Below are 15,414 nucleotides of genomic sequence, written 5' to 3'. Positions count from 1 at the left end.
CCGGACGCAGTAATAACCGATTTAGTAAATTTAATGCGCGACATGCAAGAACGCATGGACCGCGTCGAGGCTGCGGAATTCGACCGATCGGCCGAACTTCTTCGCGCTTTTCGCGAGTTACAGGGCCGCGTAGGCAGGATGGAATCCGCCACGCGCGAATCTTATAGTCGACAGGAGCGGCTATCACTTGATCCCGACACGCGAGACCGCCGCGTACGTAGTCAGGGCCCTTTAGATGTCACATATGGACGAACGCATAGCGACGTCCGGAATCAACCGGGTCTAGTTAACGGGTACCTCAGCCTTAAAGAGGCACGAGCAATGATACCCGAGATTAACGGCGAGTCGCGCGAACGTGTCCGTGAATTCGTAAACGCGAGCACGTATGCAATGAAGAATATCCAGCCGACCTACGAGTCGATGCTACTCGAAGCTATTCTGTGCACGAAATTTAAAGGGAAGGCAATGACGGATTTCGATACACGCGACATACGCGATTTTGACCAATTGAAGCGCGAGCTCGAGTCAGAATATCTAGGGAAACGCTGCATGACGCATCTGCAGCTCGAATTTAATTCGTTAACGCAAAAGCCAGGCGAGAGCGCGCAAGACTTCGGTAGGCGCGTCGAGAAATTAGCCCGCGAGCTTTACGAAGCAATGGAAGAGTGCAAAGGTCATACGCAAGAACAGCAAAAGGCCATACTAGATAATATCAAAATTCAGGCGCTGCATAATTTTCAAATTGGATTACATGATGACATAAAATTGTTAGTGAGAGCGCAGCGATACCAGAGCCTGCAAGAAGCGATAACAGGCGCCAGCGCGGAGGAGAGAGTTAAAGGCCCCTCCCCGCGGAACGCACCGGCAACGGCAAAGAATAAATATCCCGCGATAAATGCGCGAACCGCAGGGAAAACGGTAGAATGCCACAAGTGCGGAAAAAACGGTCATTACGCGCGAGATTGCCGTACGAGCCGTCACGCAAACAGATATGCATTGCCGAAAGCCGAGAAGTCTAGCATTAACACGATAGAGTGCTCGTATTGCAAGAAGGCAGGGCACAAGCGCGACGAGTGCTGGTCGTTAAACGGACGACCGAAAGCCGAGCGACCGCGCCGAACGAAAACGGAAGCAGTTAAGAAAACGCCCGTGAGTACTGTCAGAAAGACAAAGACGCAGGAATCTAGCGAAGAGGCATCCTCCCGCAGCAGCAGCGAGGAGGATGAGAAGCCCAAGAGAAGCAAAGCGCGCGCCGCCGAGACTTATCGAGTTGCACAGATAAGTAAGAAGCATGAGGAAGGACCGCTAGACTTAGTGACACTGCCCGTGCAGGAGGCAGAGAAGGGGGAAATGGACCTGTTACTAGACTCAGGCGCAACCCTCACGTTAATAAAAGTAGGAAATTTAAAAGGAAAAACAATGGTAAAGGAAGAACGGTTAGCGTTAGTAGGCGTAACCGGACACCAAATTCATACGATTGGGAAAATAAACGCCACTGTGAACCTCAGAGATAAAAAGATTCGCCATACGATGTATGTGGTGAAAGATGACTTTCCAATCGAATATCAAGGCATCTTAGGAAACGATTTCCTCACCAAGCACAAAGCGGATATCTCAAACTCGAAAAAACGATTAACAATCGGCTCGACTTCTTTTAAGCTACGACCTTTCCGCAAGGTAAGACTTCCGCCTCACAGTGAAACAATCGTGGAAGCCGTCACTGATCATAATCGTGTCGGCATAGTGAGAAGCGGCGAACCCGCTCCAGGAGTTTTTATCGGGCATTGCCTAGTGCAGCCCGTCGAATTTAAGTGTCCGATTAGCGTGTTGAATGTGACGGACAAGCCGGTGGAGATAATCACTCCGTATGTAACCCTAGAAGACTTGCCGCCGCCCGACACCGCGGACGTTCTCTCATTACGCGCGAGCGACGAGCGCGAGACCGTCGCCGAACGACAAAAGAAAGTACGCGAGCAAGTACAGCTCGACCATTTAAATGCAGAAGAGCGAGCAGCCGTAGAACAAATATGTGACGATTACGTTGACGTATTCTACATAGACGGCGACCATTTAAGCGCGACTACCGCAATAGAGCACGAGATAAATACTCGGCCGGGTAGCGCGCCCGTGAATGTGAGACCTTATCGGTTACCCGAGAAGCATAAGGCCGAGGTGAAAAAACAAATAGAAAAGATGCTCGAGGATGGCATAATCAGCCCAAGCACGAGTAATTGGAACGCGCCGATAATAGTCGTTCTTAAAAAACCGGACGCATCCGGAAAAGTGCAATTTCGCGTGGTTATCGACTTTCGAAAACTAAACGATCTCACCTTGGGAGAATCTTTTCCCATGCCGAACATAACTGATATACTAGACCAGTTAGGTAACGCGAAATATTTCACCGTGCTAGATTTGGCCTCGGGGTATCACCAAATTCCTATGCACAAAAAACATAAAAGTAAAACAGCTTTCTCCACCCCGGATGGGCACTTTGAATTCAATCGCATGCCATTCGGTTTGAAAAACGCACCGGCAGCATTCCAGCGACTAATGTACGCAGTGCTGGCCGGACTACTAGGGCTGAGATGTTTCGCCTATATCGACGACATCGTCATATATGGAGCGACACTAATGGAACATATCAAACGAATAATCGCGGTGCTAATCAGACTTCGAAAATACAACTTAAAGTTGAAACCGAGCAAATGTGCATTTCTACGCAAAGAAGTCGTATATCTGGGTCACGTGATTTCTGAAAAAGGGATCTCGCCGGATCCGTCGAAATTAATAGCCGTCAAAGAATTTCCGACCCCTAAAAGAGTGAAAGATATACAGTCATTTATAGGCCTAGCCGGGTACTATCGAAAATTCATAAAAAATTTTTCGAAGATAGCTAAGCCATTGACCAAGCTCACCAGCAAAGGAGAAAAGTTCACTTGGTCAGTAGAGCAACAAAACGCGTTTGAATTATTAAAGGAAAAATTAACAACCGCGCCAGTGTTGAATTATCCCGACTTTAATAAAGAATTTATAGTGACGACCGACGCGTCCGATTTCGCAATCGGAGCTGTCCTATCACAGGGAACAGTCGGCGAAGACCGACCGATAGCGTACGCCAGCCGAGTACTATGTAAAGCGGAACAGAATTACAACACGACGGAAAAAGAACTGCTAGCCATCGTATGGGCAGTCAAGCATTTTCGACCCTATCTTTATGGCGTCAGATTTAAAATAATAACTGATCATAAGCCATTGATCTGGCTGTTCAATGTCACCGACCCCGGTTCAAGACTAATTAGATGGAGGCTTAAATTAGAAGAGTACGATTATGAAATCATACACAAGTCCGGCAAGAGCAACCTAAACGCCGACGCATTGAGTAGAAACCCGATAACAGAAGCGTCAGCTGTGCATGTGACACAGCAAAAAGAAGAAGATACACCTCGAGAATACTCGGAGGAGGAAAAGAAACAGATATTATATGAGTATCACGACTCGCCTATCGGAGGGCACCAAGGAGTCGTACGAACGTTAGACCGAATCCGACTACAACACGATTGGAAAGGTATAACGAGGGATGTCGAAAATTACATAGGCAGATGCGAACACTGCCAAAAAAACAAGCTAAGTAGAAAAAACGAAGATGCCAATGGTAATCACAGACACGCCGGAACGACCGTTTGAAAAATGCGCCCTCGACATCGTCGGTCCGCTTACGGTCACAAATCAAGGAAACAAATATATTCTGACGTTTCAGGATAATTTAACGAAATTTAGTAAGGCGATACCGATCGAAAATCAAGAAGCCAGGACAATCGCCAAAGTATTCGTAACAAAAATCGTGTTAGAACACGGAATTCCAGAAAAGATTCTCACAGATCAGGGCACGAACTTTACAAGCGAAATATTCAAGAACACGTGCAAACTATTGAAAATTGAGAAGATACAAACAACGGCGTATCACCCAGAGAGTAACGGGGCACTAGAAAGATCGCACCGTACTCTAGCCGAATACTTGAGGCATTATATTAACGAAGATCAAACTGATTGGGACGAATGGCTCCCTTACGCGATGTTTACGTATAACACTACGCCACACTCTACTACCGGTTTCACGCCATTCGAATTAGTTTACGGGCACCGACCTGACCTACCAACGGCCCTAACAAACCGCCGAAACTAACATATTCGTATGATGATTACGCAAAAGAACTACGCGAACGGATCCGCGCAACGAATCAAGTCGCGAGGGAAATACGAAAGATGAAAAAGCAAAATCGAAATTACATTTCGATAAAAAGATCAATAAAGCAACTTTTAAAGTAGGCGATAAAGTGCTACTTTACGATGAAACAATACGACGAGGACGCTCAAAGAAGCTCGACTCGCAATGGGTAGGATCATATGTTATCTTAGAAAAGCATAACGACGTAAACTACACAATTAAAATCAAGCGAAAGATGCTACGTGTTCACGCGAACCGATTGAAAGCGCTAGTCGAAGAATAAAAGCACACACGGCAAAGCAAAAGCAGGATAAGCAAAAAAAAAAAAGAGAGAGACGAAAGTTAACAGCACTTACCTAAGAATTATTCCGCCGCACGAGGGAGACCTCCCTCCGCCCGGTGGCCACGTCTAGGGTTATCCGTAAAGGAAAGATCAGCATGTACCTCTGAACCGCCTCCTCGTAAGTCGGAGGCGGCGAATCTGGCGACGCTGGCTCCTCAGTGGCGCGGGGAGCCTGAGCCACACGCAACCAATATGTGCGTAAACAGGCATCGCACGTGGACGGTGCGAAGAAACGATTGCACCTGAAGCACCTCATTTTAGCACTTATAATTTAACTTCACAATATAGGAGCGTTAGATACTGCACGAAGAATAGCAGTAGACTAACGCAAAAACGCGCTACGTAAAAAAGAAATGACACTTGCTGACAGATAAAGTCAGCATAAAATAAAAAATAAATAGAACACCTCCAGGAACATATTCATATTACAGGCTAGTTATCATCCTACACCTCGCAAAGGAAACGATATCGGAGCAGCCACCGTACGAGATGACAGCGTTCACTGCCGAACCCGGCATATATTATGAGAAAATCGGACAACTACAGCAAACGAAGGCAACATGGAAAATGGCAATACGCATAGACGTAACCGCTTTAAACATAAGATATCAACAATTCCAGGAAAATTTAGCGCGCATCGAAGAAATCTGCAACCATGCCATCAGAAGCGTCAAAAACACATGCCAAATCACTCTCCAGACCATTAAACGAGAGAATAGTAAAACGACACGCAACCTAGAGCAACTACGAACCATTTACCGATCACCAGTAATTAAACGAGGCCTGATCGACGCTGTAGGTCAAATAAGTAAAACATTATTTGGCACTATGGACGCTGAAGACGCGAAAATAATAAACGAACAAATACAATTACTAAATAATCAACAACAAACGTTGCAGCACGCAGCAAAAAATCAATTAAAAATCATTAATGCTACCATAGGTCATATGGAAAAACTAGAACAAACACTTTCATATAATGAAAATTTAATGGCTAACGTTACGAGAAAACTAGAGGAACAGCTCATATACCGAGAGGGAATAGACGAACAACTACTAGTATTAACCGCTATTTTAAATGACCTCACGACAGACATAAATGACATTACGGATTACTTGACTTACGCAAAACACAATATTTTATTAACGCGTGTACTCCCAACCGAAAAAATAATCGCAGAACTAAGAGAAGCGACCTCACATATAGATAGAAGATTAAACTTCCCATTTAAAATACAAGCCGAAAACTGGAACTCTATCCAAAAATATCTAGATGTAAACGCGTATTATGATAATTCGAACATATACACTATCCTAGCGTTTCCATTAATAGCGTATCCAATGTATGAAATAATAAAGATCACACCTGTACCAGTACACAATAGCCACAACGTTTTCACCTTCCTAGAACCCTCTCACACCCTATTAGGGATAAATCGAGAAAATCACAACTATGTAATATTAAAGGAAAACGATTTAAATAAATGTACACAAGAAAATACTAAGTTCACCTGCGCTCAGAACCTCCCTGTCTATTTTATAACGGCGAATGCACCGACCGAAATACAGCTTTTTGTAAAAACGTCTACACATATAGAAAATCGTAAGCAACGTCACATTATATCAAATGTAACATTCTGGATTGCAGTATCCGAGCCTCAGACATGGTTATTTTCCACCCCAAAGACAATTGACATAGTAATTCAATGTAACGAATTGCCGGAAATTAAAATAAAAATAGAGAAAACCGGAAAAATAACATTACGCGACAGTTGTAAACTAACTACACCAGATATATATTTAGAGACAACAAATCGAGTTTACAATAAATATGTAAAAATGTATTTACCAGAGTTTAATATAACAGACATCATAGGAAAAAGTATAAGGCTGAATTTCCACTGAGCGCGTCACGCGTCGCGTCATCCAATCAAAACATCCCATTTCGATTCCGTCACAAGAATGTAATGAAATGGGATGTTTGGATTGGTTAACTTGTGACGACGCGACGCGTGACGCGCTCAGTGGAAACTCAGCCTAACGGTAAATAATAAAATAGAATCTGATAAAGAAATAAAACTGGAACCAGTAATCAAAGATCCAACAGAATTAATGAAAATAAGTTTAAGTTTAGAAGAAATCCAAAAGGAGATGGAAAATAACCAACCCAGGATATTCACGAATAAAAATATTATATATTCCATAGGCTCCACGGTCACAATTGTAATAGTAATAAGTATCATAGCCGTAATCATTTATGTAATAAAAAAAAGAAGGGGCCATTAAAACTTTGTAACAAAAAAAAAAAAAAAACAATCATGTAAAAATAGCACATAAGAAAATCAGATTGTAACCTCTCAGGGAAAAAGAAGACGCATAAATAAACGAAAAATACGTTTTTCTTTTTCCGCGGGGGGAAGGGTGTTGTGAGCGCACAACGCCCTTGGCAACCGAGTTGCCAAGCGTTAAAGAAACTCGACCCCAGCGACGAAACGTAGAGAGCAAGGTCCATCCACGAGGACCAATATCGCTGACGCGAAGGTCAGCGCCGAGCGCTGACCATAGAGGTTAATGCTACCGCGGGCGACCCCGAGGTAGCAACCGGAAACCGATGTAAGACCGCCGAATCGAACAATCAGGCAGTCGGTCTGAAACCATCAAGCTGTCGCGTCGAGTCACCTGCGAGTTATCTATAAACGAAACGCGAAGTGGAACTTGTAATAAGGACACTCGTGTAAGGCAACTCAATTTATTAAAGTGGTTCAATATAACGCCTTCCTTCATCCTTCATATCGCGAACGGAGCCCGATCCCTTTTAGCCGACAAAACGGCTAACAAAATCCTAACCACTTTACATAAACCTCATCCCCTCTTTTGCGTAAAACTTTTTCAACGAGATACACATCGGGATTAGCAACGCGATGTAACTCGTATTCGTAGAAGCCGCCGGCGACGGGTTTTCCACAGGAATCTTCCAACAGAAACGTCACAGGATTAGTTTTCTGCACTCCTACTACATCACACTATTGTCACATCGTTTGTTTATCATATCTAATTTTATCTCAGTAGCCGTACGGATGCGCCTGCCGAAAAATCTGCGATGTGCAGTTTTGCACGTGTGCGTGAAGTCACCGCGAGACATGTATGTTCTCGAAAACGATATCGCGCCATTGACTTTCGGTGATTTGATCTGTAAAACAGCTATTGAACCGCTATGAAACAGCTAAAAACAGCTAAAAACAGCTATCAAACAGCTATTGAACCGCTATGAAACAGCTAAAAACAGCTAAAAACAGCTATGAAGCAGCTATCAAACAGCTATTGAACCGCTATGAAACAGCTAAAAACAGCTAAAAACAGCTATGAAACAGCTATCAAACAGCTATTGAACCGCTATGAAACAGCTAAAAACAGCTATCAAACAGCTATTGAACCGCTATGAAACAGCTAAAAACAGCTATCAAACAGCTCTTGAACAGCTATCAAACAACTAAAACAGCTCTTGAACCGCTATGAAACAGCTAAAAACAGCTATCAAACAGCTATTGAACAGCTATGAAACAGCTAAAAACAGCTATCAAACAGCTCTTGAACAGCTATGAAACAATTAAAACAGCTATCTGTATAACTGCGATCTGTATAACTGATATTGAACCGCTATTGAATCGCTATCAAACTTCTTTTAAACAACTAAAAACAGCTAAAAACAGCCATCAAACAACAAAAAAACAACTAAAAAACAGCTCTTGAACAGCTAAAACATCTATATTATACTACAAAGTATGTAGGAAAAGGAAATAAAACATTTATTTCGCCTAGCGGGTCACACCGGTCGCGATAACGAAATCCTGTCGATTATCGAGGAACTTCGCGAGGCTGGACTTATTATAAATTAAGTGGCGCGACAGCGAGTCATTCAATCAACATCGAAATACCGATCAACAAGTTTGGTATATCGCTCGGAAGAGGCGGTGCGGAACCGTACTATCAATGGAGAGGATTAATCAGAAATTACGTGCGCGATAACGCTCTTTGCATGGTCGCCACAGACTTTGATCGCGCACGTAATTTCTGATTAATCCTTTCCATTGATAGTACGGTTCCGCACCGCCTCTTCCGAGCGATATACCAAACTTGTTGATCGGCATTTTGATGTTGATTGAATGACTCGCTGTCGCGCCACTTAATCTTCTTTATATATAAAACAAAGTCGGGTTAGTTACACCATTTATAACTCAAGAACGGCTGGGCCGAATTTTTACCACAAGTATATGAAATAGGGGTAGAATTTTCCGGAATAGCAGAATAACTAATAAAATATCGAAAAAATTCACGTAAAAAAAAATTAATCTAGAAAGATATCCAAATACATAGAAAAAATACATAGAGGGAGAGAGAGAGAGAGAGAGAGAGGGAGAGAGGGAGGGGGAAAGAGAGAGAGAAAGAGAAAGGGATAAAGATAGAGCGGGAGAGAGAGGAGAGGAAGAGAGGGAGGGGGAGAGAGGGAGGGGGAGAGAAAGAAAGAGAGGGGAGAGGGAGAGAGGGAGAGAGGGGGAAAGAGAGAAAGAGTGAGGGGGGAGGGAGAAAGAGGGGGAAAAGGGGGAGAGGGGAGAGGAGGAGAGAGGAAGAGAGAAAGAGAGAGGGAGAGAGAGGGACTATTTGCGTGTCTTATCACTACATTCATTACTGTTAGGCGGTACGAAGTTCGCCGGGGCAGCTAGTTTATAATAAGTCCAGCCTCGCGAAGTTCCTCGATAATCGACAGGATTTCGTTATCGCGACCGGTGTGACCCGCTAGGCGAAATAAATGTTTTATTTCCTTTTCCTACATACTTTGTAGTATAATATAGATGTTTTAGCTGTTCAAGAGCTGTTTTTTAGTTGTTTTTTTGTTGTTTGATGGCTGTTTTTAGCTGTTTTTAGTTGTTTAAAAGAAGTTTGATAGCGATTCAATAGCGGTTCAATATCAGTTATACAGATCGCAGTTATACAGATAGCTGTTTTAATTGTTTCATAGCTGTTCAAGAGCTGTTTGATAGCTGTTTTTAGCTGTTTCATAGCGGTTCAATAGCTGTTTGATAGCTGTTTTTAGCTGTTTCATAGCGGTTCAAGAGCTGTTTTAGTTGTTTGATAGCTGTTCAAGAGCTGTTTGATAGCTGTTTTTAGCTGTTTCATAGCGGTTCAATAGCTGTTTGATAGCTGTTTTTAGCTGTTTCATAGCGGTTCAATAGCTGTTTAATAGCTGTTTCATAGCTGTTTTTAGCTGTTTTTAGCTGTTTCATAGCGGTTCAATAGCTGTTTGATAGCTGCTTCATAGCTGTTTTTAGCTGTTTTTAGCTGTTTCATAGCGGTTCAATAGCTGTTTGATAGCTGTTTTTAGCTGTTTTTAGCTGTTTCATAGCGGTTCAATAGCTGTTTTACAGATCAAATCACCGAAAGTCAATGGCGCGATATCGTTTTCGAGAACATACATGTCTCGCGGTGACTTCACGCACACGTGCAAAACTGCACATCGCAGATTTTTCGGCAGGCGCATCCGTACGGCTACTGAGATAAAATTAGATATGATAAACAAACGATGTGACAATAGTGTGATGTAGTAGGAGTGCAGAAAACTAATCCTGTGACGTTTCTGTTGGAAGATTCCTGTGGAAAACCCGTCGCCGGCGGCTTCTACGAATACGAGTTACATCGCGTTGCTAATCCCGATGTGTATCTCGTTGAAAAAGTTTTACGCAAAAGAGGGGATGAGGTTTATGTAAAGTGGTTAGGATTTGATAATTCATACAATTCATGGATACACAAAAATAATGTATTGTAAAAATTTATTACAGTATAAAAACATACATATATACATATGAGTCATTTATTTTTCTATATATCTAAATGTAATTACAATATATTTACAGCGGTATTTACAATATATTTTCAATATATTTACAATGGTATTTTATAATGTCCCCATGGCAGCGTTTCGGTAGAACCGGGTATAATGTATCGCTTATCATCGTACGGACTTAGAGCTATTTTCGTTTCGGACACGGTGTATACCTCGTGTTTTTTGGATCTTATGCAGGTTTGCTGTCGCGTCATTTCAATTTCGTCGCGCAGACACCGCGTGTAATCGTCGAACGTTATCGACCTGGCTACGACGTTACTCTTAACACCTTTAGCTTTTTTCGTATCTTTCTTACCGTCCACTCGCAAGGCGTACATCTTTGCTCTAAGCCCGACGAATTCGGTCATTATCGCACCGTTATTTTCGTCTTTCATTAAGCCCGGAACTTTTTTATTGACGAGTGGGATACCATACGTATTATCAATCACATAATTGCTAGTGTCAAATCTATGAATGTGACGCTTCATGATATCATACACATCGTCGCACTCGATGTGATAAATGAGACTGTCAGTATCGGTGTACGTGACTTTACACTTGTCGCGATACAACGGTAACATGTACTCGTGATGAAATTCGTACAAACATGTCTTGGATATATCGAGGATGCACATACCCACATAGATTGGTTTGTCGAACTTCACCTCGAGTTTTCGCATTTCTATTGCTACTAAATTCTCCGAAAAGACGCTTCGGCTATGAAAATTTGGTTTCGCAATCATAGCCTCCGCGCCGTATCTACCCTCCCAATGAGTCACGAGTCGCACGTCAACGTGATTGCGCACATTCTCCATGGTTTTGCCAAACACGGCATTGTTCATCAATTTGTATAAATTTTTCTCGAAATCATTGTTGGCCAACGTTCTAAATTTCGTATTGAGGTTTATATAATCGCGAAGCCATGGAGATTGCGCGAATTTCAGTATACGGTGAATTTTTGATATACGGAGACCGTGACGAGTACACTGCTGCAGGTTGCGATAATGTATTACATAACGTTTCTTATCGTATAATGTTGCGAGGAGCTTGTCCTGCCGCTTGCCGGGTGGTTTATCGCGCGTCGGACAGAACGGTAGGTCAGTGTGCGCGTCGTGAAGATGTTGCGGATACTCCAAGTCGACTTCGAGAATGTAGCCGATCGGGGAATCCAACGCGACATCCATAACATTAAAATCGGTTACGTCGTCGACCCATTTAAAATCTGCGTATGGCAATGGTTGACTCATTGCCCAGCCGTATAAGTTATTTACATCAAAATACATGAGGTACGACGACGGTTTCGATGGATCGTACGACTGCATGTACTTGTTGTTGGCCAGCGCGTATCTGTTTGAACATTGACTCAAACCGCCGCGTATACCGCGTTCGATAAACATGACCATGTCAATGTCGGTGAGCAATTCGAAATTGATGTGTGTATGCTTCAACATAGCATCCCACGTAAAACCCGGTAGAGTATAATAATACGCCGGATCGAGTCCATAACTCGCGACGCAACTATCGCGAAAATTTTCAAAGATATCGGCCAACAGCAAGACATCGGTCTTGAGATATAAATCGCTGTAATCACCGAGCGTTCGAATGGAGAACCGCTGCCAGACGTCGACGGCGTGCGCGTAATCGCTCTCGGATACGGTGTCACCTGTCAATGAACTGTAAAACGAGTCGCGCGGTGGTAAACACAAGTCCTCCAATTTTTCGACGCAGTCAATGTATTCATATGGAAATACGCCTTTTCGTGTCAGCAAATTAAAATTTTCTGCGGATAATTCACAAAATTCGCGTTGCAATATTCGCAGTTTATCCTTGCTGAGATAAGATGCCAATTTGTCGAGACTAGCGGTGAGAAACTTGTACGAATCGATAAATCGCAATTTGACGCACGTTTTCTTATCTTTATCTTCGGTGCTTTGAACGTTTTTTGTAAACGAAATATATTTTTCTTTTGTGATCGGGAGTAAATCTACATGTCCTTCGTATGCTGTTGCTATTTCAGTTATAATAAAATGTGCATCGTACTCCGATAAATTATGAAACACTATGGGAATGCAATGCGAATCTTTATAATTTAAGTTACAATTCGAATGCGCGGGACCTCTGTATCGACCGGTCAGGTGACAATGGTCGCGTACTCGCACGTCGTCTGGCTCGAACGGTTCTTCGCACACGTGACAGTGCGTTGCGCTGTTAAACTTTTCCCACTCGTCTCGCGTGAAATCTGCCATGGGTATATTAGTGGACAATATAGTTTTTACGTCGTGAGCTAAACGTCTTAGCTCCTCGGCGAACCACGCGACGCAATCCTTATCGCGACGAAACCGATACATAGATAACGACTCGTCGTACGAGCAACGCACGTAGTACCCTATGCTAAACACGCGATGATGTTGATATGTGTACCTGGACGTTTCCGGATCCGCTTCCATCTTCTCCAGGGTACACTCCAGGTCGGCGTATACGACAAACGGAACTCGTTCCTTCCTGTTGTGATTTTTAAAGGCCAACCACTTGTCGTTATCGCTCGGTAACTTGATCGCGCAGTCATTCATCTCCTGACAGTCGACGGTGTGGGCAGTCAATTTCTCGTTGGAGCTGAAGTAGTGCAAACATCTGCAAAAAAAATAAACGCAAATATTATAATTTTTTTTATACACAAAATATTCTATATATTATTAAAAGAACTATAGGTACTTACCGATCGCAAAAGTATTTCCGACCATGGTGTCGGTTGATTTGCGAGCTCACGAGGCGGGATAGGTTCTTGATCCACGCAAAATGTCCCACGTTGTCGTTATGCACGTACAGCAGATTTACATGTCTGTCCATCTTTCGGTCAGTAACCCGTATTGGCAAGATATTAAGTTTCTTGTTTTTTTTCTCGATGCTGTACACGTTGATGGAGATGTTGTTGTGATTTTCAAATTTTTTAATTTGATCCAACGTCATTGGAAACTCAATGTCCGTAAGATCTAGCACCGACGTGTAATGAGGATACGACGATTTCCGATATGTGTGTTCCTCAACTGGATACAGAGCAGCCACCACTGACCATGCGAAACATGCATTGTCTATTGATCGCACGTTTATCACCGCGTTCTTCTTTTTAATTTCTTGCGGTATTTCCACAATACACCCCGCGTGCAACGGATTGTATTTGTTCACATTTACCATTAAATTGAGTATACGCGACAACGCCCATCCGCTATCACGTTCCTGGAATTCCTCCAGCTTTGCTAAGGTAAGCTCGATGACGTGTCTCTTGTACCACTCGTGCAGATTAGACTCACGAAAGACTTCATAGTTTCTCGTTGCGATACTTTTATTCGCGCGTTTGTCACCCGCATCAAATTCACCATTAAACACTGTGTTAATTTTTACATTGTCATGTCGTTGCATGACGTTCCGCACACGATCGAGTACAATTTCTCTCGCATTTTTGAGAAATTGACGAGGATCGATGTGTTTCGAATTTATCACCGCACCAGTCAATATACGGCTTTCAAAAGCCGGATCTATCTCGCGCCATCTGAGTCCTGTCTCACTCGCACTGTATCCCGCACCCACATGTACGAAACGTTGACGTATCAAGTCTTTCAAACCTTCGAGTCTTGCGATACAAGCGACCAATGACTGTTTGAGACCGATCGATGACTGATCGATTGATAATCGTGACCGTTTAATTCGGCTTTGTTCTTCCAACGATTCGATAAACTCGTCGCATCGTTGCTCCCACGCGGCAAAGTCTTCCCTCGAATTTAACAGGGTGAATTGCTCCAACAACTCTTGCTCCATGTTATTGCACGATCCTCTTGCTAACGCCATTTGTTGCACTCACGACTTCCAGTTCTCGACTATTGAGCGTATCCCCTAGATTCGTCATTTTATATTCTACTAATGATGCATCGTTTGCTTATCATATCTAATTTCATCTCAGCAGCCGTACATCGGCGCTATTTGCAAAATTTGCAGTTTTGCACGTGTTCGATGAAATCATTGCAAGACACGTACGTTCACGAAAACGTGCCATTGACTTTTGGTGATTTGATCTGTATCAATGCAGCGGCCGTACATCGGCGCTATTTGCAGTTTTGCATGTGTTCGATGAAATCATCGCGAGACATGTCGCGACATGTTCTTGAAAACAATAACGCTCCATTGACTTATTCGAAATTGCAAAATTTGCAGTTTTGCACGTGTTCGATGAAATCATCGCGAGACACGTATGCTCTTGAAAAAAATCATATTTGATGCCCGATGAGGTGATCTCATCACGAATGTTCTTGACAAAGATATCACATTTAACGTATATGTGGATTGTGGTGGCGGTCACCATGCAGCAGCCGTGCATTGGCGCTATTTTTTTGCAAGATTTGCAGTTTTGGGTATGTATAAATGGTCTATGAGGATTCTAGAGCACAGTCAAGAGTTCGATACGGTTCGAGTACGTCGCAAACAGCCTCCAGATACGATGAACACTCATGGTGCGAACTACTACGTTCCGATTCAGGACGAAACGTGCGAGAAACAGCACAATGAGTAAGTACCGCTAATTTTCATATATACTTGTGCAAAAAAAAACTTTTATAAACATATAATTGTATTTTTTTAGTTTTGATAAACCCCGCTACACGCCACGTATTTTGGGAAGGAGATTTGCCTTGACATCAACAGCGTATAAATTTTTGGATGTTGGAATCAACGCGGGACCTATGTCCTCTGTGGATATACTTATTGGCGATAACCGAGGCAATCGGATAATTCTGCTACATGCAACGTGGGTGACACTCATCGAAAAACGTGCAGATATACAGCGTCTCGTGCAGTCATCGGCACCATCATCGCTAACTTTTCGAGATCTGGAGCTTGTTAAAATACGTGACGCAGATATTGTAAAATTGACGTCGTGCGGCACCAGCTTGTACATGAAACCGTCAACTGTACTCTTCC

The 15,414-nt window shown here is 43.0% G+C and overlaps 1 protein-coding gene across 1 annotated transcript; it reads right to left on the bottom strand.

Moving 5' to 3' along the window:
• Nucleotides 1-13,136: 13,136 nt before the first annotated feature.
• Nucleotides 13,137-14,259, bottom strand: LOC139818327 (uncharacterized). Its single transcript, XM_071786944.1, has one exon. The coding sequence runs from the start codon at nt 14,257-14,259 to the stop codon at nt 13,159-13,161; it is 1,101 nt and encodes a 366-aa protein (XP_071643045.1). The 3' UTR covers nt 13,137-13,158.
• Between the last annotated feature and the right edge of the window lie 1,155 nt (nt 14,260-15,414).

The sequence above is a fragment of the Temnothorax longispinosus genome, chromosome 8 (genome assembly GCF_030848805.1).
Source record: "Temnothorax longispinosus isolate EJ_2023e chromosome 8, Tlon_JGU_v1, whole genome shotgun sequence".
NCBI classification, from domain to species: domain Eukaryota; kingdom Metazoa; phylum Arthropoda; class Insecta; order Hymenoptera; family Formicidae; genus Temnothorax; species Temnothorax longispinosus.
This window is presented reverse-complemented; position numbering and strand designations above follow the sequence as displayed.

Coding starts and splice junctions, on each gene's coding strand:
- LOC139818327 (XM_071786944.1), bottom strand. CDS start 14,259: ATGGAGCAAGAGTTGTTGGAGCAATTCACCCTGTTAAATTCGAGGGAA.